At 45.6% G+C, this 24,057-nt stretch overlaps 1 protein-coding gene across 4 annotated transcripts in view; it reads left to right on the forward strand.

Annotated features, from left to right (window-relative positions):
- LOC140493467 (lysosomal acid phosphatase-like) overlaps window positions 1–24,057 on the forward strand; it is a 129,208-nt gene that overhangs the window by 67,178 nt on the left and 37,973 nt on the right. For all 4 annotated transcript variants that reach the window (XM_072591927.1, XM_072591928.1, XM_072591926.1 and 1 more), the window contains exon 8: window positions 8,130–8,221. In XM_072591927.1, the coding sequence (XP_072448028.1) occupies window positions 8,130–8,221 (92 nt within the window). The remainder of the gene's footprint in view (window positions 1–8,129; window positions 8,222–24,057) is intronic.

Here is a 24,057-nt window from a genome sequence, read left to right on the forward strand (position 1 = left end):
GCAGGTCAGGCAGCATCCAAGGAACAGGAGAATTGACGTTTCGGGCATGAGCCCTTCTTCAGGAATGAGGAAAGTGTACCAAGCAGGCTAAGATAAAAGGTAGGGAGGAGGGACTTGGGGGAGGGGTGTTGGGAATGTGATAGGTGGAAGGAGGTAAAGGTGAGGGTGATAGGCCGGAGTGAGGGTGGGGGCGGAGGCGGAGAGGTCAGGAAGAAGATTGCAGGTTAGGAAGGCAGTGCTGAGTTCGAGGGATTTGACTGAGACAAGGTGGGGGGAGGGGAAATGAGGAAACTGGAGAAATCTGAGTTCATCCCTTGTGGTTGGAGGGTTCCTAGGCGGAAGATGAGGTGCTCTTCCTCCAACCATCGTGTTGCTATGGTCTGGCGATGGAGGAGTCCAAGGACCTGCATGTCCTTGGTGGAGTGGGAGGGGGAGTTGAAGTATTGAGCCACGGGGTGTTTGGGTTGGTTGGTCCATGTGTCACAGAGGTGTTCTCTGAAACGTTCCGCAAGTAGGCGGCCTGTCTCCTCAATATAGAGGAGGCCACATCGGGTGCAGCGGCTGCAGTAAATGATGTTTGTGGAGGTGCAGGTGAATTTGTGGCGGATATGGAAGGATCCATTGGGGTATTGGAGGGAAGTGAGGGGGGAGGTGTGGGCGCAAGTTTTGCATTTCTTGCGGTTGCAGGGGAAGGTGCCGGGAGTGGAGATTGGGTTGGTGGGGGGTGTGGACCTGACAAGGGAGTCACGGAGGGAGTGGTCTTTTCGGAACGCTGATACGGGAGGGGAGGGAAATATATCCCTGGTGGTGGGGTCCGTTTGGAGGTGGCGGAAATGACAACGGATGATACGCTGTATATGGAGGTTGGTGGGGTGGTAGGTGAGGACCAGTGGGGTTCTGTCCTGGTGGCGATTGGAGGGGCGGGGCTCAAGGGCGGAGGAGCGGGAAGTGGAGGAGATGTGGTGGAGGGCATCGTCGACCACGTCTGGGGGGAAATTGCAGTCTTTGAAGAAGGAGGCCATCTGGGTTGTTTGGTGTTGGAACTGGTCCTCCTGGGAGTAGATGCGGCGGAGACGAAGGAATTGGGAATATGGGATGGCGTTTTTACAGGGGGCAGGGTGGGAGGAGGTGTAGTCTAGGTAGCTATGGGAGTCGGTCGGTTTATAGTAAATGTCCGTGTTGATTCGGTCGCCCGAGATAGAAATAGAGAGGTCTAGGAAGGGGAGGGAGGAGTCTGAGACAGTCCAGGTAAATTTGAGGTCGGCGTGGAAGGTGTTGGTAATGTGGATGAACTGTTCAACCTCGTCGTTGGAGCACGAGGCAGTGCCGATACAGTCATCGATGTAGCGTAGGAAAAGGTGGGGGGTGGTGCCAGTGTAGCTGCGGAAGATGGACTGTTCCACATATCCTACGAAGAGGCAGGCATAGCTGGGGCCCGTGCGGGTGCCCATGGCTACTCCTTTGGTTTGGAGGAAGTGGGAGGATTGGAAAGAGAAGTTGTTCAGAGTGTAGAACAGTGGCCTCCTTCTTCAAAGACCGCTATTTCCCCCCAGACGTGATCGACGATGCTCTCCACCGCATCTCCTCCACTTCCTGCTCCTCCGCCCTTGAGCCCCGCCCCTCCAATCGCCACCAGGACAGAACCCCACTGGTCCTCACCTTCCACCCCACCAACCTCCATATACATTGTATCATCCGTCGTCATTTCCACCACCACCAAACGTACCCCACCACCAGGGATATATTTCCCTACCCACCCCCCCTATCAGCGTTCCGAAAAGACCACTCCCTCCGTGACTCCCTTGTCAGGTCCACATCCCCCACCAACCGAACCTCCACTCCCGGCACCTTCTCCTGCAACCGCAAGAAATGTAAAACTTGCGCCCACACCTTACTTGCCTCCAAGGCCCCAAGGGATCCTTCCATATCTGCCACAAATTCACCTGCACTTCCACACACATCATTTACTGCATCCGCTGCAGCCGATGTGGCCTTCTCAATATTGGGGAGACAGGCCGCCTACTTGCGGAACGTTTCAGAGAACACCTCTGGGACACCCGGACCAACCAACCCAACTACCCTTGGCTCAACACTTCAACTCCCCCTCCCACTTCGCCAAGGACATGCAGGTCCTTCGACTCCTCCATCGCCAGACCATAGCAACACAACTGCTGGATGAACAGCGCCTCATCTTCCGCCTAGGAACCCTCCAACCACAAGGGATGAACTCTGATTTCTCCAGTTTCCTCATTTCCCCTCCCCCAACCTTGTCTCAGTCCCAACCCTCTAACTCAGCACCACCTTCCTAACCTGCAATCTTCTTCCTGACCTCTCCGCCCCTACTCCCACTCCGGCCTATCACCCTCACCTTGACCTCCTTCCACCTATCACATTTCCAACACCCCTCCCCCAACTCCCTCCTCCCTTCCTTTTATCTTAGCCTGGTTGGCACACTTTCCCCATTCCTGAAGAAGGGCTCATGCCTGAAACGTCGATTCTCCTGCTCCTTGGATGCTGCCTGACCTGCTGCGCTTTTCCAGCAACACATTTTTCAGCTCTGATCTCCAGCATCTGCAGTCCTCACTTTCTCCTAGTCTATAATACAATCCCAATAAGGTGATCATCCCTTTCTTATTTCTCCGTTCTACCCAAATAACTTCCCTGGATGTATTTCTGGGCATATCCTCCCTCAGTACAACTAGATATCCTTTATCTTCTTATTTTTCATAGTTCTCCATGCAGTTAAATCCACTCCCACAGACATGAACCTGCGGCTTTGCTTCCCATTAGCCAGTAAAATTCTTGGAATTTTACCCTTCCCTTCTTCTCAACCCCCCCACACTTCCTAGTTTAAACTCCTTTTGACTTCCTTATTTACCCTTTTTGCTGGACCACTGGTTCCAGTTCGCTTCAGGTGGAGACTGTGCCAATGGTACAGGTCTCTCCTATTCTAATACTGATACCAGTGCCCTCTGAAGAGGCACACCTCTTTCCCACAGCACACTTGTAGCCACATGTTTACTTCCCGTATTCTCATGTCTCTATGTCAATTTGCATGTGGTTCGGACAGTAATCTGGAGATTATCACCCTTGAGGACCTGTTCTTTAATTTGATTCTTAGTTCCTGATCATCCCTAAACTAGCCTATGTTGTTTGTCCTGACATGGACCACAATAACTGGATCCTCCCTCTCCCTTTCCAATATCCTTTCAAGCCAGTCAGGTATGTCTCATGCCCTGGCACTGGGCACAGGACTCTCTGTCTTGCTTATAAAGAATACTGTCTGTTCCCCTAATTATAGAATCCCCTACAACTATCACTTGTCTTTTTGCTTCCCCCTCTTGAATGGCCTCCTGTACCATGGTGCAGTGGTCAGCTGGATCATCCATCCTACAACTCTGTTCCTCAGCCACACAGGGAGCAAGTACCTGTTGGTCAAGAGCTGAGGCTCCTCTCTCCCTGAATGCATGATCCCTCTACCTGTGTCACTTGCAGTCACACCCTACGGTCCCTGGCCACTGACTGAATTTGAGGTACTTAATCTACCAGGTGTGACTGTCTCCTGAAACAAAGCGTTCAGGTATTTCTCCCGCTTTCAAATGTGCCACTGTTTGAATCTCAGATTCCAGATTTTCAATGCTAAGTCAAAGTTCCTCCAGCAACCAACACTTGCTACAAATGTGGTCACTGCCACTCATACAGCCCCACGTCATACAGCACATCACCTGTCCAGCTATCTCTCCTTAGTTAATTCAGTTATTATCCCTTGACCATTAATCTAGAAACTCAGCTAATGTTCTGGGGACATGGGTTTGAATCTATTGTGGTGGAATTTGAATTCAATTTTAAAAATTCTGGAGATAAGAATTCATTGATGACCATTGTCGATTGTCAGAAAGACCCAGCTGGCTCACTGATGCCCTTCAGGGATATCCTCACTTGGTCTGGCCTAGATGTGACTCCGGACCTGCAGCGATGTGGTTGACTCTCAATTGTCCTCTGAAATGACTCAGCAAGTCACTCAGTTGTATCAATCACTATGAAGTTTCAACAAAGAGATGAAACCAGACAGTCCACCTGGTATTGACCTAGGCTCTAGAAACTACAACAGCAGAAACAGTCCTGTCAACCCTGCAAAATCCTCCTTCCTAACATCTGGGGCTAGTGTCAAAATGATATCTCAGATTAGTCAGCAACAGCCTGACATAGTCATACTCATAGAATCATAACTTACAATGTCCCAGACACCACCATCACCTTCTTGAATATGTTCTGGCCCAATGGCAGGATAGACGCAGAAGAGATCGTGGCACAGTTGAGAGGGTGTTGCCCTTGGAGTCCTCAACATTGAAACCTGGTCCCTTGAAGCCCCATGGCTTTCAGGAAACCTTGTGATGTTTACCACTTACCATTCTCCCTTGGCTGATGAATCATATTGAATTATACTTCAAGAAGCAGTGAGATTGGAAACGACACAAAATGTCCACTGGGTGGGGGATTTCAATGCCGACCACCAAGAGTGGCTCGGCAGCAGCACTACTGATTGAGCTGGTCAGTTCTAAAGGACGTTGCTGAGAAACTGGGTCTGTGGCAGATAGTGAGGGCTCCAACAAGTGGGAAAAAAAACATACTTAACCTCATCTTAACTCATCAGTTGGCTTCTGTACATGAGAGTATTGGTATGAAATACCACATTGAGAATAACCTCCATCATGTTGTGTGGCACCATCACAATGCTAAATGGGACAGTATTCAAATAGATCTAGAAACTCGAGACTGGGTATCCATGAGATGCTGTGGACCATCTCACTCAGCAGGATTGTACTCCAACATATCCTGTAACCTCATGGTCCGGCATATCCTCCACTCAGCCATTGCCATCAAGCCAGAGCATTAAACCTGGTTCAATGGAGAGTGCAGGAGAGCATACGCAAGGAGCAGCAGAAGTCATACCTAAAAGTGAGTTGTCAACCTGGTGAAGCTACCAAATTGGGCCACTTGCATGCCATCCAGCATAAGCAGCAAATGATAGAGCTAAGTGATTCCACAACCAATGGATCAGATATAAAGCTTGCAGTCATGCCATAGTCGTGAAAGATGATGTTCAATTAAACAACTTACTGGAGGAAGAGACTCCACACATACTCCTGTCTTCAAGGATGGAAAAGCCCAATACAAGACTGCAAAAGATAAGGCTAAAGTATTTGTAGCAATCTTTAGCCAAAAGTGCTGAGTAGACAATCCATCTTGGCCTCCTCCAGTGATCCCCAGCGTTACAGATACCAGTCTTGAGCCAATTTGATTGACTTCATGTGATGTTAAAAAGTGACTGAAGGCATCGATACTGCAAAGGTTATGGGCTCTACCGAAGACTTGTCCATCAGGAACTGCTGCTCCCCTTGTCAAGTTCTTCCAATACAACTGGAACACTGTCATCTGCATGACAATGTGGAAAATTGCCCAGGTGTGTCTTCCACACAAAAACAAGTGGAACAAATGCAATCCGGCCAATTATCGCTCCATCAGACTGTTCTCAATCATCAGTAAAGTGATGAGAATCAATTGGGCAAGCTGTCTGTTGGTTGATGCATCCGAAGGTGGCTGTTGTTGTTGGAGGTCAGTCATCTCAACTCCAGGACATCTCTGCAGTAATTCCTCAGGCTAGTTTCTAAGCCCCAAACATTTTCAGTTGCTTTATCAATGACCATCCCCTCCAAGATAAAATCAAAATGATTGCACAGTGTTCAGCACCAGATACTGAAGGAGTCCCTGTTCAAATGCACCAAGATCTGGGTAATATCTGGGTAATATACTGACAAGCAGTATACAAATGCCAGGCAATGGCCATTTCCAACAAGAAAACACTGCCCTATGACATTCAATAATATTTACCATCACTGAATCCCTACTATCAATGTCTTGGAGGTTACCGCTGACTTGAAACTTAACTGAATTTTGAAAACAGACTCAACGCATGTTTAATATTTCCTCTTAACTGAGACTTTTCATTCCATGCAACATCCTTGTAAATTTCTGCACCCTCTCCAGTGCATTCACAAGCTTTGATAGTGTGGTGGTCAAAACTGCACACAGTATTCTACCTGTGGCTTAATCAATATTTTATAAAGTTGTAACCAGACCTTCTTGCTTCTATATACTACAATGTGGAGGTGCCAGTATTGGACAGGGGTGGACAAGGTCAGAAGTCAGATCACAACAGATTATTGTCCAACAAGTTTATTTGAAATCACAAACTTTCAGAGCACTGTCCCTCGTCAGGTATTCTAAGCCTCAGCTAATGAAGGCATGCATCCTGTAAGCCATCTTCACTCCTCTGTCTACCTGTGACACCTTCAGTAATCTTTGGTCTTGTACACGAAGGACCCTTTGTTCCTCAAAAGTCTTTAGGAACCTGCCATTCATTGTGCAAAATCCTTCCCTTATTAGAACTTATTGGGGGTGGGCACAGCACAGTGGCTCAGTGGTTAGCACAGCTGCCTCACAGCACCAGGGACCTGGGTTCGATTCCAACCTCGGGGAACTGTCTGTATGGAGTCTGCACGTTCTCCCTGTGTCTGTGTGGGTTTTCTCCGGGTGCTACAGTTTCCTCTCTCAGTCACAAACATGTGTAGGTTAGGTGAATTGGCTATGCTAAATTGCCCATACTGTTTTTTAGATTAGATTAGATTACTTACAGCATGGAAACAGGCTCTTCGGCCCAACAAGTCCACACTGACCCTCCGAAGAGCAACCTACCCAGACCCGTTCCCTTACATTTACCCCTTCACCTAACATTGCAGGCAATTTAGCGTGGTCAATTCACCTAACCTGCACACCTTGGACTGTGGGAGGAAACCGGAGCATGGGGAGAATGTGCAAACTCCACACGGACAGTTGCCTGAGGCGGGAATGTGTCAGTTTAGTGCATTAGTCAGGGGAAATGTGGAGTACTGGGGAATGGGTCTGGGCGGGTTACTCTTCGGAGAATTGCTGTAGACTTGTTGGGCCAAATGGCCTGTTTCCACACTCAGGATTCCACGTGAACTCCCAAAATGCATTACCTCACTTATCAGGATTTAGTTCTATCTGCTATTGCTCTGCCCAGTTTACCAGCTGATCAATGATAGAGTAGCTTGAGAGCATCCTCCTCAGTATCAACAATACCACCAATACTAATTGTACCTTGCACATCCAAGTCATTAATGTACATGACATCAAGGGCCCCAGCATTGACCCCTGTGGTATACCACAGATCACCGGCTTCCAATCACAAAAGTCCTCCAACATCACCCTTTGCCAATTTTAGATCCAATTTGCCAACTTGCCTTTGGTTCTATGAGCCGTTACCTTTTGGCCCAGTCTTCCATGTGAGACCTTATCTAAGACCTGAGTTAACTTCACATAAATCACATCAACTACACTACCCTTGCCAATATATTGTCAGCTTTTCAAAAAATTCAATTAATTTCACAGGATCTACCTATAACAAATCCATGCTGACAATCCTTGATTAATCTTGCCTTTCCAAGTGTTGATTAATTCTGACTCAGAATTTTTTCCAATATTTTCTGAACCACTGATGTACCAACTGGTCTGCATTTACTTGGCCTGTGTCTGCTGTCCTTATTGAACAAAGGAATCACATTAGCTATCCTGTCATCTGGCAATTCACCTGTGGCGAGCAAAGTTTTAAATATCTTCACCACAGCCCCAGCCCCAGCGATTTCTTCCCTTGCCTCCCATAGTAGCCTGGTTTCACAGCAAATACCAGTCCCCACACTGACTGGTCCCTGGTATTACCGTGGCTGTCCCCACACTGACTGGTCCCTGGTATCACAGTGGCTGTCCCCACACTGACTGGTCCCTGGTATCACAGTGGCTGTCCCCACACTGACTGGTCCCTGGTAACACATTGGCTGTCCCCACACTGATTTGGTTTCATCGTGACAGTCCCAACACTGACCAGACCTTGGATGGTCTGGTCTCAGTAAATGTCTGAGTGGTGTGATACAATTGCCTTAACTCAATAGCTGTGTGTTGAGCAACCTTGAAAGTTAACATATTGCGATGATCTCCAGTTGTTTATCTGCATTGCTTTACTCTTGCTAAAAATGTCTTCATTTTTACAGGTGTGCTCCTCAAACAAATCCTTGAAAATGTTACTCGTTCAATAAATGTGACCAATTCCACTCCCCGTCTCAAAATGATCATGTATTCAGCGGTGAGTTACCTGAGAATGAAGAGGATTAAAATGTTGAGTATGATTGGTTGACAGAATTAAATACTAAAGTTTGTGAGAAGATTTGTAGTTCGGGTGCTCATTGTTGTGGTTCTGTTCGCCGAGCTGGGAATTTGTGTTGCAGATGTTTCGTCCCCTGTCTAGGTGACATCCTCAGTGCTTGGGAGCCTCCTGTGAAGCGCTTCTGTGATCTTTCCTCCGGCATTTGTAGTGATTTGAATCTGCTGCTTCCGGTTGTCAGTTCCAGCTGTCCGCTGCAGTGGTCGGTATATTGGGTCCAGGTCGATGTGCTTATTGATTGAATCTGTGGATGAGTGCCATGCCTCTAGGAATTCCCTGGCTGTTCTCTGTTTGGCTTGTCCTATAATAGTAGTGTTGTCCCAGTCGAACTCATGTTGCTTGTCATCTGTGTGTGTGGCTACTAAGGATAATAGCTGGTCATGTCGTTTCGTGGCTAGTTGGTGTTCATGGACACGGATCGTTAACTGTCTTCCTGTTTGTCCTATGTAGTGTTTTGTGCAGTCCTTGCATGGAATTTTGTACACTACATTGGTTTTGCTCGTGCTGGATATCGGGTCTTCGTCCTGGTTTAGATTAGATTAGATTAGATTACTTAGATTACTTACAGTGTGGAAACAGGCCCTTCGGCCCAACAAGTCCACACCGACCCGCCGAAGCGCACCCACCCATACCCCTTCCCCTACATTTACCCCTACATCTAACACTACGGGCAATTTTTAGCGTGGCCAATTCACCTAACCTGCACATTTTTGGACTGTGGGAGGAAACCGGAGCACCTGGAGGAAACCCATGCAGACACTGGGAGAATGTGCAAACTCCACACAGTCAGTCGCCGGAGGCGGGAATTGAACCCGGGTCTCTGGCGCTGTGAGGCAGCAGTGCTAACCACTGTGCCACCGTGCCGCCCACTCTCAGACTACAACTCACCAGAACGAAGGACCCAATACCCAGCACGAGCAAAACCAATGTGGTGTACAAAATCCCATGCAAGGACTGTACAAAACACTACATAGGACAAACAGGAAGACAGCTAACGATCCGCATCCATGAACACCAACTAGCCATGAAACGACATGACCAGCTATCCTTAGTAGCCACACACGCAGATGACAAGCAACATGAGTTCGACTGGGACAACACTACTATTATAGGACAAGCCAAACAGAGAACAGCCAGGGAATTCCTCGAGGCATGGCACTCATCCACAGATTCAATCAATAAGCACATCGACCTGGACCCAATATACCAGCCACTGCAACGGACAGCTGGAACTGACAACCGGAAGCAGCAGATTCAAATCACTTTCAATGCCGGAGGAAAGATCACAGAAGCGCTTCACAGGAGGCTCCCAAGCACTGAGGATGTCACCTAGACAGGGGACGAAACGTCTGCAACGCAAACTCCCAGCTCGGCGAACAGAACCACAACAGGATTAAATACCCCGTGATGACATTATGATCTAAAAAGCTACATTTCATTGTATTAACAATCACATCAGCTCAGAATTGATCGGCAGTATTAATCATACCAAGATTGACATCATAAAAATCACTGTGATCAATGGTATAGCACAATTATCAGACCAATGGCGATTGAAAATACTGCTCACACCATGATTGATATGAAACACACTGTCAGCGGCAGTATTCTTCAATTTCTTTAATAATGTTTTATTTGCTTTCAAGGTGCCCTCATCAGTATCATGTTTCAATCTCGTATTCCATTCCAATGTGTCATAACTGGCATCAGTGTACAGACTGTGTACACAACCAATTTAACTCTCAGTTAATCTGTTTCTTCTCCGGACGCAACACAACTTCCTGTGAGGATGTGGCCTAATTTGTCAGGGTGCAGTTAACATTTTCCGAAGGAAGACTGTTCATGCAGAGTCAGTTCTGACCTAATCAGTTTTATGTTGAATTCTTTTTAAATTTAAAGCCCTTGAAGCATGACTTACTTTTATTTTGTCATAATTTATTCAAATTCTCTCAAACTTGCCTAATCATTGACGTGCTTCATAAAGATGTCTGCCGGTCTCTCTTTGTGATAGCCATTAGAACATTGTTGGGTCTGTTTTAGGCTGAATAGAATCTATTTTCAGCAAGCCAGACCTAACTGAGAAATACAGTACCTCCAGTACAGCATTCAAACCGTAACACGTTTATTTAATTTTCATAACTTTCATTTTCCTGCTTTAAATTCCATCAGAAATACTTTGAAATTTCTCGTGCTAAAATGTATCTTCTCTATATATTGACTTAGCTTCCTCAGAGAGGTTGATAAAGGAGCTAAGAAGATCGCTTTCTTCTGCAGTGAGAGAATCCAACATTTTAACTGTAGAATTTCTCTTCAAAACCCAGAGCCAACAGTTTGGCTATGTGCCCCATCAGGGAGCATTTTTTTTCTGTGCATATCCATTTGCCTGGAGTTTTTGAAGGCAGGCTCAGTTGAAATGTTGAGGGCAGTAAACAGTTATCTAAATCAACACAACTTCTAATTTGTTTGTAACCACTAAGCTCTCTTGATCTTAAGGGTTTCTGCTTCTTGGAGTAGCCCAGCCTGTTCTATAGTCTCTCTTCCCACCCGGTCTTCAGCATTTGTCTTGCTACAATCAGTTCTGAAGAAGAGTCACTGGACCTAAAACATTAACTTTTTTTTTCTCTCTACAGATGCTGTCAGACCTACTGAGTTTGTCCAGCAATTTCTGTTTTTGTTTCTGTTCCATAGTCCTTGTTCTTATCAAACTATGATGACTTCTGTCTCCTTCTGGATGACTACTACAAGATCATTTGATCAGGTTCCCCACAGTAGGCTATTGCATAAAATACTCAGGCATGGGATTGAGATGATTTAGCAGTTTGGAACAGAAATTGGCTAGCTGAAGGAAGACAGAGGGTGGTGGTTGATGGGAAATGTTCATCTTGGAGTTCAGCTACTAGTGGTGTGCCACAAGGATTTGTTTTGGGGATACTGCTGTTTGTCATTTTTATAAATGATCTAGATGAAAGTTTAGAAGGATGGGTTAGTAAATTTGCAGAAAACACTAACATTGATGGAGTTGTGGATAATGGTGAAGGATGTTGCAGATTACAGAGGGACGTAGATAAGCTGCAGAGCTGGGCTGAGAGGTAGCAAATGGAGTTTAATGCGGAAAAATGTGAGGTGATTCACTTTGGAAGAAATAAAGAGTACTGGGCTAATGGGAAGATTCTTGGTAGTGTAGATGAGCAGAGGGATCTCTGTGTCCATGTACATAGATCCCTGAAAGTTGCCACCCAGGTTGATAGGTTGTTAAGAAGGCATACGGCGTGTTAGCTTTTATTGGTAGAGAGAGATTGAGTTTTGGAGTCATGCGGTCGTGCTGCAGCTGTTCAAAACTCTGGTCCGGCTGTACTTGGAGTATTGCATACAGTTCTGGTCACTACATTATAGGAAGGATGTGGAAGCTTTGGAAAGGGTTCAGAGGAGATTTACTAAGATGTTGCCTGATATGGAGGGAAAGGCTGAGGGACTTGAGGCTTTCTCATTAGAGAGAAGAAGGTTGAGAGGTGACTTAATTGAGACATAGAAGATAATCAGAGGGTTAGATAGGGTGGACAATGAGAGCCTTTTTCCTCAGATGGTGATGGCTAGCACGAGGGGATATAGCTTTAAATGGAGGGGTGATAGATACAGAACAGATGTCAGAGGTAGTTTCTTTACTCCGAGGGTAGTAAAACACTACCCTCTGAGGTAGTGGAACACGTATGCAACATTAGTAGACTCGCCAGCTTTAAGGGCATTTAAATGGTCATTGGATAAACATATGGATGAAATGCAATAGTGTAGGATAGATAGGCTTCATATTGGTTCCACAGGTCGGCTCAACATCGAGGGCCGAAGGGCCTGTGCTGGGTTGTAATGTTCTATCTTCCCCTTGCTATCATTAGAACTCTTGCTGCTTTTACTCGCCTTCCACATCTTTCCCTCATTCTGCCCATCTATGAATCTTGCCTCCTATCTGTCATCTTCCACTTTAGAATAGGGCCATATACTGCTGGGTTCCCTTGTTTTCCCTATATTGGTGCCATTGCTTCACTCACTGCCCTTTCTAGTTTATATGTTTCTTTGGTGCCAACGTTTGGTTGCTCTCCTCTGGGCAAATTGCCTTGTCCTGAATCTCTCTCTCACTTTTTTCATATTCAGTCAGCCTTTCACATGCCATAATCTGGTCCTCATAATTGTGCAACAGATGTGTATTTGAAATGCATGATGCCTCGTGACTTTGTCTGACTTATTCCGATTCTGTAAGTGTGTAATTGGTGTCAAATAATCTTGAAATGTTACCTAACTGTTTGATTACTCTGTGAGAAACTAAAAAGTGTGTATTGATTTGAAAATCTAACTCCAGTTAATATGAGGAATTTAACACCAAGTGGCACAGTTCAACAATTTCAAGACAAGAATTGAGTTAGGAATCTCTAAGTACAGTTTTTATATCTTGTAAATCGCCTGTTAAACTACATTATATGTTTTAATCGGGGGCTGGTTAGTTCAGTTGACTGGATGGTTGATTTGCAATGCAGTTTGATGCCAACAGTGAGAGTTTAATGCCCTCATCACTGAGACTATCATGAAAGAGACAATTCTCAACCCCTCCCCTCGCCTGAGGCATGGTGGTCCTCAGGTTAAATCACCACCAGTCATCTGTCTAATGACAGAACAGCTCTGCACTTTGAGAGGTCAGATGCAAGAGAGAAGTGTGCAGTAAACAGCAGGACTCTTCGGATATTTGATATTCCGTGATCTTGGGGTGCACATCCATAGCGTCCTGACTGTGGCAGCACAAGTCGATAAGGCTTCTGGGGCATTGAGTATAAAATTGACAAATCATTTTTCAGCTATATAAGAGGCCACTATTCTGGAAGCTATTAGAAAAATGAAAATCTTATTAAACAATTAAATTGCCGATTTTTTTCTAATTGCCTAATTCAGCATAAAAGAATAGGCATTCCAAGTTTTTTCATAAACAAAAAAAAACTTTATGAAGCAATTTTAACCAATAGCAAGAAAGGAACTCAAATTGCTAAATTGATACTTTATAACCTAAGCACTACCCCTTTCATGAAATTCCCATGCAACAGACACTTGTCCAAATGTCTTTTAAGTATTATGACTCCACCACTTCCGCTGGCAGCTCATTCCATAGGCGTTCCATCTCTGTAGAAAATGTTGCCCCTCAGGTTCCCTTTTATTCTTTCTCCTCTAACCTTAAACTGATGTCCTCTAGTCCTTGATTCCCCAACCCTGGGAAAATGACTGAGTGCATTCACCCTATTTATGCCTCTCATGATCTTATACACTTCTATCAGATCCTCCCTCAGTCTCCTACACTCGAAAGAAAGAAGTCCTAGCTTGTCCGACCTCTCCCTATGACTCAGTCCCTTGAGTCCTGGCAACATCCTTATACATTTCTTCTGCACCCTTTCCAGCTTAATAACATCCTTCCTACAGCAAGGTGACCAAAATTGAACACAATACTCCAAGTGCGACTTCGCTAACATCCTGTACAACCTGCAACGTAACTTCCTAACACGTATACTCAATGTCCTGACTGACGAAGGCCAGTGTGTCAAAAGCCTTCTTCACTGCCTTGTCTACCTCTGACTCTACTCTCAGAGAACCTTGCACCTGAACTCCAAGGACTCTCTGTTCCACAACACTTCTTAAGGCCCTACCATTCACTTTGATTTGACTTTCCAAAATGCAAGACGTCGCACTTATCTGTGTTAAACTCCAATTGCCATTTCTTGGCCCACTTCCCCAGCTGATCAAGGTCCTGCTGCAATTTCGGATAATCTTCCACTTTGTCCACGATACCCCATGTTTTAATGTCACCTGCAAACTTACTAATCATGCCTTGTACATTCTCATCCAAATCATTGATATAGCAATGGGCCCAGCACTGATCCCTGAGGCACTCCACTAGTTACAGGCCTCCAGTCCACGAAATATCCTTCTGCTATAAACCCTGCTTCCTACCATCAAGCTAATTGCGTATTCGATTTGCCAGCTCCCCCTGGATTCCATGTGATCTAACCTTCCAGAGCAGCTTATCATGTGGAACCTTATCCAAAGCCTCAATTAAATCCATATAGACTACATCTGCCTTCCTGGTCACTCACCAAAGAACTCTAATGCATCACTCTCTGTGTGAAAATGTTGCTCCTTCAATCCCTTTTAAATCTTGCCCCTCTCACCTTAAACCTATGCCCTATAGTGTTGGGCTCCCCTAGGAAAAGCCCCTAGACTTTTCACCTTATCCATGACCCTCATGATTTTATAAACTTCTACAAAGTCACCCCTCAGCCCCCAACACCCCAGGCAAAGTAGCCCCAGCCTATTCAGCCTCTCCCTATAGCTCAAATGTTCCAACCCTGGCAACATCCTTATAAATCTTTTCTGAACCCTTTCAAGTTTCACATCTTTCCTATTGTAGTGACACCAGAATTGAACGCAGTTTTCCAAAAATAGCCTAACCAATGTCCTGTGCAGCGGCAACATGACAACCCGACTCCAATACTCAATACACTGACCAATAAATGCAAGGGTACCTTCTTCACTATCCTGTCTACTTGTGACTCCACTTTCAAGGAATGATGAACCTACAGCCCAAGATCTCTCTGTTCAGCAATACTCCTCAGGACCTTCCCATTAAGTATACAAATCCTGCTCTGATTTGCCTTAGGAAAATGTCACACCTCACATTCATCTGAATTAAACTCCATCCTCTCCTCTTTGACCATTTGATCAAGGTCCCGTCGTACTCTGAGATAACCTTCTTGCCTGTTCACTACACTACCAATTTTGGTGTCACCTGCAAACTTACTAACCGTATCTCCTATATTCATTTTCAAATCATTGATGTAAATGGACATTGAAATCATTAATATAAATGCCAAAAAGTAGTGGACACAGCACCGATCCTTGTGGAACACTGCTGGTCACAGGTCTCCCGTCTGAAAAGCAACCCTCCACCCAACCCTCTGTCTCCTACCTTTGAGCCAGTTACATATCCAAATGGCTAGTTCTCCCTGTATTTCATGTGATCTAATCGTGCTGACCAGTCTACCATGCAGAATCTTGTCAAACATCTTACTGAAGTCTACATAGCCCACATCCACTGCTCTGTCTTCAACAATCTTTTTTGTCACTTCTTCAAAAAACCCAATCATGTTAGTGAGATACATCTTGCCATGCACAAAACCATGTTGATTAGATTAGATTAAATTCCCTACAGACTATCCATAATTTGTCCTTTCCTTTCCAAATACAAGTAAATCCTAAACATTAGGATCCCGTCCAACAACTTGCCCACCACTGATGTTGGGCTCACTGGTCTATAGTTCCCTGCTTTTGGGGTCAGTATCAAGAGAGTGCCATGCTTATGGATGGTCAGTGCTGAGGAATGCCACCTTGTCAGATAGTGTGTTATGAGTGCCACATTTGCCTTCTCAAGTAGATATAAATTGCTCCTTAATGATGAAGTACTCAATGCCATCCAAGGTGAACTAAAATGCTCTTCAAATGCACAGCTTTTCATTTGACATACTGTGCTATGAAGTGCTGATTTGTTTTAATGGAACATAGAACATGGCTGCCACTGGCTGGGCCACCATTTATTGCCTGTCCCTAACTGCCATTAAGAAGGTGATGGTGAGCTACCTTCTCAAACCGTTGCAGTCCATGTGCTGTAGGTTGACCCACAATGCTATTTGGGAGGCATTTCACAATTTTGACTCAGCGATAGTGGAAGAAGTGATATATTTCCAAGCCTTTGGATGCTGCCTGTGCTTTTCCAGCGCCACACTTTTTGACTCCAAGTCAGGATGGTGAGTGGTTTGGAGGGGAACTTGCAGTTGGTGGTGTCCCAGGTGTCTGCTGCTTTGTCCTCCGAGAAATGGGCGGCACGGTGGCACAGTGGTTAGCACTGCTGCCTCACAGCGCCAGAGACCCGGGTTCAATTCCCGCCTCAGGCGACTCTCTGTGTGGAGTTTGCACATTCTCCCCGTGTCTGCGTGGGTTTCCTCCGGGTGCTCCGGTTTCCTCCCACACTCCAAAGATGTGCAGGTCAGGTGAGTTGGCCATGCTAAATTGCCCGTAGTGTTAGGTAAGGGGTAGATGTAGGGGTATGGGTGGGTTGCGCTTCGGCGGGGCGGTGTGGACTTGTTGGGCCGAAGGGCCTGTTTCCACACTCTAAGTAATCTAAGTAATCTAATCTAAATCTAAGTTTCAAAAGTGTTGTCTGAGGATCTTTAGTGAATTCCTGCAATGCATCTCGTATCTTGCTGTTACTGAGCATTGGTGGTAGGGAGAGTGGATGTTTGTCAATTAAGCGGGCTGCTTTTTCCTGGATGCTGTCAAGCTTATTCAGTGTTTCTGGAGCTGTACCCATCTAGGAATGTGGAGAACATTCGATGATATTCCTGACTTGTGCCTTGTCGGTGGAAGTCAAGAGGAGAGTTACTCATTGCATTACTTCTCACCTCTGACCTGGTCTTGTGTTTATATGATGAGTCCAGCTCAGCTTTTGGTCAATGGTGTCCTCCAGGATGTTGATAGTGGTGGATTCAGTGATGGTAATAGTCTTGAATGTCAAGGGGCGATGGTTAGTTCGTCTCTTATCGGAGATGACCTTTGCCTGGCATTTGTGTGGTGTGAATATTACTTGTCACTTGTCAGCCCAAGCTTGGATATTGTCCAGGTCTTGCTGCATTTAGATATAGATTGCCTTAGTATCTGAGGAATCGCAAATTGTGCTGAACATTGTGCAATCATCTCAGAACATCCCCACTTCTTGGGTGGAAGGTCATTTGATGATGGTTGGGCCTAGGACACTGCCCTAAGGAACTCGTGCAGAGATGTCATGGAATTGAGATGACTGACTTTCAACAAAGATGACCATCTTCCTCTATGTTAAGTATGACTCCAACCAGCATTGAGTTTTGGTCCTAGTTCTGACAGGGATCCTTGAATGGTTGAATGCAGTCTTGGTTGAATGTAGTCTTGATGTCAAGGGCTGTTACTCTCACATCACCTCACCTCTGAAGTTCAGCTCATTTCAACTTCAGTTGTCATGAGATAAGAGCACAGTCCCCAGTGGAACCCAAACTGGGCATCATTGAGCAGGTAATTGTAGAGCAGGTGCTGCTTGTTCCACTGTTGATGACAACTTCAATCGCTTTACTGATGATCAAGAGCGGCAATTGGCTGGGTTGGACTCATCTTGTTTTTTGCATACAGGGCAGACCTAGGCAATCTTTCACATTGTCAGCTAGATGAAATTGCAGCTGTAATGGAAGAGTTTGGCTAGGACAGAGGCAAGTTTTGGAGTCTGCAGGTCTATTTCTCAAATGTCAGTACCCATAGCCTTTGTACTATCCATTGTCTCCAACTGTTTCTTGATATCAAATGTAGTTAATTGAATTTGCTGAAGACTGACACCTGTGACCCTAGGGAACACTGGAGGAGATCGAGATGGATCATCCACTTGGCACTTCTGACTGAAGCTTGTTCCAAATGCCTTATTCTCATCTTTTGCACTGGTTTGACATAGAATATAGGAGCAGGAATAGACCCTTTGAATCTGCTCCACATTCAGCGTGCTCATGGTTGATTATCCAATGAACTCCCAGCCCCACTGTCTTCCCATATCCTTTTGTCCTAAGTACTATATTTGCAGTTGAGTGGGCTGGTTTCATTGACAATGAAAATATTTGTGGAGCTGCCTCCTCCAGTCAGTTATTTAAATATCCAGCACCATTCATGACTAGCTGTGACAGGACTGCAAAGCTTAGATCTGATCTGTTGTTGGATTGCTTAACTCTGTCACTTACTGCTCATGCTGTTTGATATTCAAGTAGTCCTGTTTGGTAGCTTCACCTGCTGGACACCTCATTTTCAGGTATGTCTAATGCTGCTCCTGGAATGCCCTCCTGCACTCTCCATTAAACCAGGGTTGATCCCTGGCTTGACTGTAATGGTTGAGTGGGAGATATGCCAGGCCATGAGGTTGCAGATTTTTGTCTTGGAGTATGATTCTGTTGCTGTTGGTCGACAGCACCTCAAGAATGCCAAGTCTTTAGTTGCTGGATCTGTACAAAGGTGATAGTACAGCACATCATGATGGAGGGTATTCTAAAAGTGAAGCCATGACTTTGTCTCCACATTGACTCCACAATGCAGTGGTCACTCTTACCAATACTATCATGGATTCATACATCTGTAGTAGGCAGATTTGTAAGGATGAGGTCAAGTATATTACTCCTTCTTGTTAGTTCCCTCACTACCTACCACAGACCCAGTCTAGCATTACATCCTTTAGAACCCGTCCAGCTTGATCAGTAAGTGCTGCTGCTGAGCCATTCTTGGTGGACATTGAAACCCCACACCCAGAGTACATCTTGTGCCCTTGCTATCATTAGTGCTTCCTTGAAATGTCATTCAACATGGAGGAGTACTGATTCATCAACTGAGGGAGAACAGTACAAGAGTTTGCCCATGTTTAATCTGACACCATGAAGATTCAAGGTGGCAGCAGTCTGAAACGTCTGCTGTGTTGGGCTCTGTGCCATACCCTGGCATGGTGGGCTCCTATTCCCCCAGTCCCCATTAACCACCCCTGAGGAAAATGTTTAGCACAAGGCAGGTAGAGCACTGAGAACACTTTAAATTAGGATTTGGAGACTGTGGAGTCAAAATGAAGACGTCTGAAGGAAAGGGAGCTGGGGGAGTGCTGCAGACAAGGCAGTCCCCTATTGTGTTGGGCACACCCGCAGTCGCTGCTTCAACTGCCGTGGCGGTGCCTTTAAGCTCAGTAGAGCAGCAGAATCTACTCAGAGTTTGCAAAACTCCATGAAAAAAATCAAAACAGCGCTGGAACCGATTACTGCCAGGCTGTCAAAGCATGAGCAGGAGATCCGGAAGTTGGATCAGCGGTGGAAGCAGTTGAGCAAAGGACCGCGGCCTTGGAGATCATGACAGAGAACTCCGAGGGGCAGGTCTGAACCTTGCTGGAACAGGTAGACTACCTCAAAAAATAGAGTTTGGAGAAAAAACTTACTTGTCGTGGGTCTTCCGGAGCATGAGGAGGGCAAGAATCTGGCTGAGTTTTCAGAATGGTGGCTCTTGGACTTGCTGGGGCTGGAGATCGAGTTGGGCCGGGCCGGTGAGTATGGAGCAAGCCCACCAGATCGCGATGCGCAAGTCCGGGTCACATCAGCGTCCTGCTCAGTCCTAGTGCGACTCCAGCACTGTAAAGAAAAGCAGTTAATAAACGTGCAGAAGACTAGGAAGAGATCCACAGGCTCTGGTGTATAAAGGTTCGATGATAATGTTTTTGCAAGACTTTACTGGGGCCATAGATTGATAAATTCTTAATCTCGCAAGGAATTAGAGGATATGGGGGGAGAGTGTGGGTAAGTGGCGTTGAAATGCCCATCAGCCATGATTGAATGGCTCGATGGGCCGCATGACCTTACTTCCACTCCTATGACTTGCGGTCTAATAATTAAGAAAAGGACGACTTTCGATGATGTTAAAAAAAAGACTTAAATATTCAATATTCTCTGAGGTACCTAGCAGTACTATATTTTAATCGTGGAGGGCCTGTCTTCAACTTTGACTTGGTGGAAAACAAACAAAAGAATTTTTGAACTTGCTGGTATGGTAAACTTGGACCGAGGGGGAAAGAGGAAAAGATGTGTGTGGACAATGGCATAATATTTTTCCATCTTCTCTTTCTTTGGTCTTTTCCCTTTCATGGTCTTGGGCCTCATAGGCTTGGTAATGCTTTGGTGTAAAAGCTGGTTTGTTTTATGTTATATCCGTTTGGTAATTATCTGTTTTTTTCTGTTCTGTTTTCTGGATGAGGAGTGGTTACTTTTTCAGTGTAAAGATGTGTGGCGTTGAGATGTGGAGGGGCAGGGGAAGGCATCCATTGTTAACTTGCAGCAATGTAAATAACATGTTTTTTCCCATTGCCTGGGTTTGGGGCACGGCCTTAACTGGAACGTGCCAGGATGGCTGTAAGTTTGGGAGTGGATGCCCCCTATGGGCGAAGGGGGAGACCTCTGGAGATTTGTGGTTTTTGTGTTTATTTGTTCAAATTAGGAGTAGTGGTTAGTTTCTTAGTTTTAGTAGTATTTGTAGGAATAGCTTTTAGATTTGATAAAGTTGTGTTTTTTCCACTCGCTGCACATTCTTCCTCTCGGGGGACTGCGGGCTGTAGTGTGCAATCATGGCTAGCGATCTGTTCAGGTGGTGCACCTGGAATATAAAGGGGAGCCATTCCCCCCATTAAAAGGAAAAAAAGTGCTCTCAAATCTTAAGAAGGAAAGGGTTGACCTTGCAAGAGACACATTTAACCGATAGGGAACATCTGAAGTTACTGCAGGGGGGGATATGATAGGGTGTTCTTTTCCTCCTTTAACTCCAAAAGCAGAGGAGTGGCCACACTCGTATGAAGGAACCTCCCATTTCAAGTGATAGATCAAACCAAGGATGAGTATGGACTGTTCATCCGTCTCAAGGCTCTGGTACACGGAGAAGAGAATAGCATCCTGAATGTTTCCTGTCCCCCGGCGCGTCCTCTTAAATCTTTAGTTGACACGGTCTCTAAATTAATGGCTCTTGAGGTGTGCCGTATGATTATAGGAGGAGACTCTAATCGTCTCATGGACCCTGGGATAGACAGGATGCCAAGGGGTCTGTCAGGTAAACTTCTGCAGTGTAGACAGTAATTGGACTTGTGTAAGGATTTGGGGCTAGTGGATGTGTGGAGGTGTCTCCACCCTAATGGGAGGGTTTTACCTTTCACTCCAACCCGCATAAGTGCCACAGAAGAATTGATATGTTCTTTGTTCCGTCGGTTTGTTTCGGCTTGGTGTTGGCCTGCAGGATTGGGAACATAACTGTTTCGGAACATGCGGCAGTGTATGTGGATGTTAAGACCAAGAGAAGTGGAACAGACATACTGCACTGGTGCACGGATCTGTTTCTGCTAGAGGATGTCAACCTTGTACAGTACATGACAGGGATGTTCAGGGCTTTCTGGGACCTCAATTCGGGTACAGCCAGTAATCCATCAGTGTTTTGGGAGACCACCCAGGTGTATTTAAGGGGTCTGATTATTTCATATTGAACAATGAGAAAGAGGCAGAGAGGAGAGCAGCAGTGGGTGCTTGAGACCGGCTAAAAGCAGTCGCGTTGGCATATTATAACCGACCATTGTGGTTAAGTTATAACGGGTCACGGCTGTCCAGACTGCTCTGGACTCAGTGCTCACACGAGCGGCAAAGAGAGGGGTCTTCTTTGCAAAGCAAAGGCAGTTTGAATATCGAGATAAGCCAGGTAGATACCGGGTTTAACTGGCTATGGAGAAAAGTGCTCTGCAGTGCTCCGCCTCTATTAGGAAGAGAACTGGCAACATCACTCATGAGCTGAAAAAGATTAATGCCGGATTTCGGGAATTCTATGCAGAGTTATACAGGTCAGAGGGCTTTGGGGATGGAGTAGCGGGGATGGAGTAGCGAGAATGGAATCCTTTTTTTGAAAACCTGGACCTCCCTGATATAAACACAGATCAGGCCTCCCTTTTAAATGCACCTCTGATGATACAAGAGGTGCAAGAGGCTGTAAGGCACGCGGTCCAGATGGGTTCCCGAGTGAACTTTAGAAGGAGTTTATACACACGTTAGTTGAACCACTTCTGTAGATGTATATTCATTCATATAGCCAAGCCTGCCTTCCGCCCTCTCTTAGAAAGGCCAATATCTCCCTTATTTTAAAGAAAGGGGAAGCCCTGAGGATTGCATGTTGTACAGGCCCATCTCGTTGTTGAATGTAGGCTTCAAAATTTTATCATAGGTGCTGGCTCTGAGATTGGAAAAAGTGTTGCCCGTTATTATAAAAGAAGACCAGACTGGTTTTATCAAGGCTCTTCCAATAATGTCAGGCAGGTACTGATCGTAGTGCATGTATGTCAGGAGGGAATGATTCTCGGCTTGGTGAAATCCCTGGAATCAGACAAGGCTTTTGATTGGGTGGAATGGTCATATCTCTTTGCTGTTCTAGATCACTTTGGTCTGGAAGGGGGTGCCTTCACCAGGTGGGTGGCAGTGTTTCGAGTCACCCCAAGGTGGTGGTTATCACAAATGGCGTTACATTGAGCAATTTTACTGTGGGGAGAGGGAGCCAACAGGGATATCCCATATCGCCACTAATGTTTACTTTGGTGATTGATCCTATGGCTATCCGATAGGATCCTGAAATAGTGGCACCAAAGGTGGGAATTGGGGAACACAAAATTACTCTTTACGCGGATGATGTCCTTCTGTTTTTGGCTAATCCAGAAAAGTCCATACTCCAGCTAATACAAAACATTAAATTATTCAGTTTTTCAGGATACATGATAAATTTTGCAAAGTTGGAAGACATGACCGTGGGGGGATTGGTGGAAGTACTGAAGCTGGATGGTGGAATGGAGTTTCCTTTTAGGTGATTGCAGATTTTCTCTATCTGGGAATTTTTATTACCCCTACCTTCCGGCAGCTGTACAGAACTAACTTTGTACAATTGTTTGAGAGGATAAAGCAGGACTTGCTGTGCTGGGGGGACTACCAATATCGTGGCTAGGCTGTATAGCCCTGATTAAAATGAATGTTCTTCCTCGGTTATTATATCATCTGAGGATGCTCCTATTGTTATTACCCGCACAGGTGTTGCAAAAGTTTGTTGGTTGGCTTGGATCATTTATCTGGTGCTGTCGGTGCCCCCTGATTAAATTTACCAAACTGCAACTTCCACAGGATATGTGGGGGTGGACCTCTGAGATCTGAACAGATACCAAATAGGCACCCTGCTATCATAAATGGGTGACTGGGTGAGTCAGGACTCGAGGTCAACATAACTTGATGTTGAGGCCTCGCAGATGAGATGTCCCCTCATCAATCTATGTTTATGGATAAGATGAGATCTGTGACTGAGCACTGTGAAAGCCCGATTATCATAAATACGGTGAAAGCATGGAGAATAATGCTGCAGGATGAGGGCAATTTGCTTAAGACTTAGCCGTTCGCCCCATTAGTGGGGGCCCCAGGACTTAGACCGGGGTCAGTGGACTCCGGCTTTAGAGCATGGCAGGGTAGCGGAATCTCTTGTTTGGGAGATTTATTCAAGGGAGAGGTCTTGATGTCTTCCATCCAATTAAGTCAGAAATGCAGGATTCCTAACAGGGTCCTTTTCCGATACTCCTAGGTTAGGGATTATATACAGAAGAAGACCATGCTCTTGGCTCAGCCCTACAAGTTGGATATAGAAAGAAGAGTGCTCCGATGTGGGGTGCACTCTCTCAGTACCATATATCATCTGCAGAGAGGGAGTGCCTTGGGGGATATGGAGAGACTTCATGGGATCTGGAATAAGGGGTTGGGGAAGAAATCTCATCGGAAACATGGGAGGATATATGGGGGAATGTAAAGAAAATTTCAATGTGCAATAAAGCACAAGGTATGCAATTGAAGATCCTCCACAGGGCCCATATGGCACCAGAGAGGTTAGCAAAGGATCTTCTCTGAAATGTCCCAACTGTAAAATTAGCACAGGCACCCTCACACATTGCTTTTGGTCCTGCTACAAGATTCACAGATACTAGGATGCTATCGTGAATGAGCTGGAGAAGATCCTGGGACTTGAAGTTAAGGAGGATCCAGTGTCCCTTCTTTTGGGGCTACTGAATCTGCCCTCTCTGAGTGAGCATG

This window comes from Chiloscyllium punctatum, chromosome 22 (genome assembly GCF_047496795.1).
Source record: "Chiloscyllium punctatum isolate Juve2018m chromosome 22, sChiPun1.3, whole genome shotgun sequence".
Taxonomy (NCBI): Eukaryota; Metazoa; Chordata; class Chondrichthyes; order Orectolobiformes; family Hemiscylliidae; genus Chiloscyllium; species Chiloscyllium punctatum.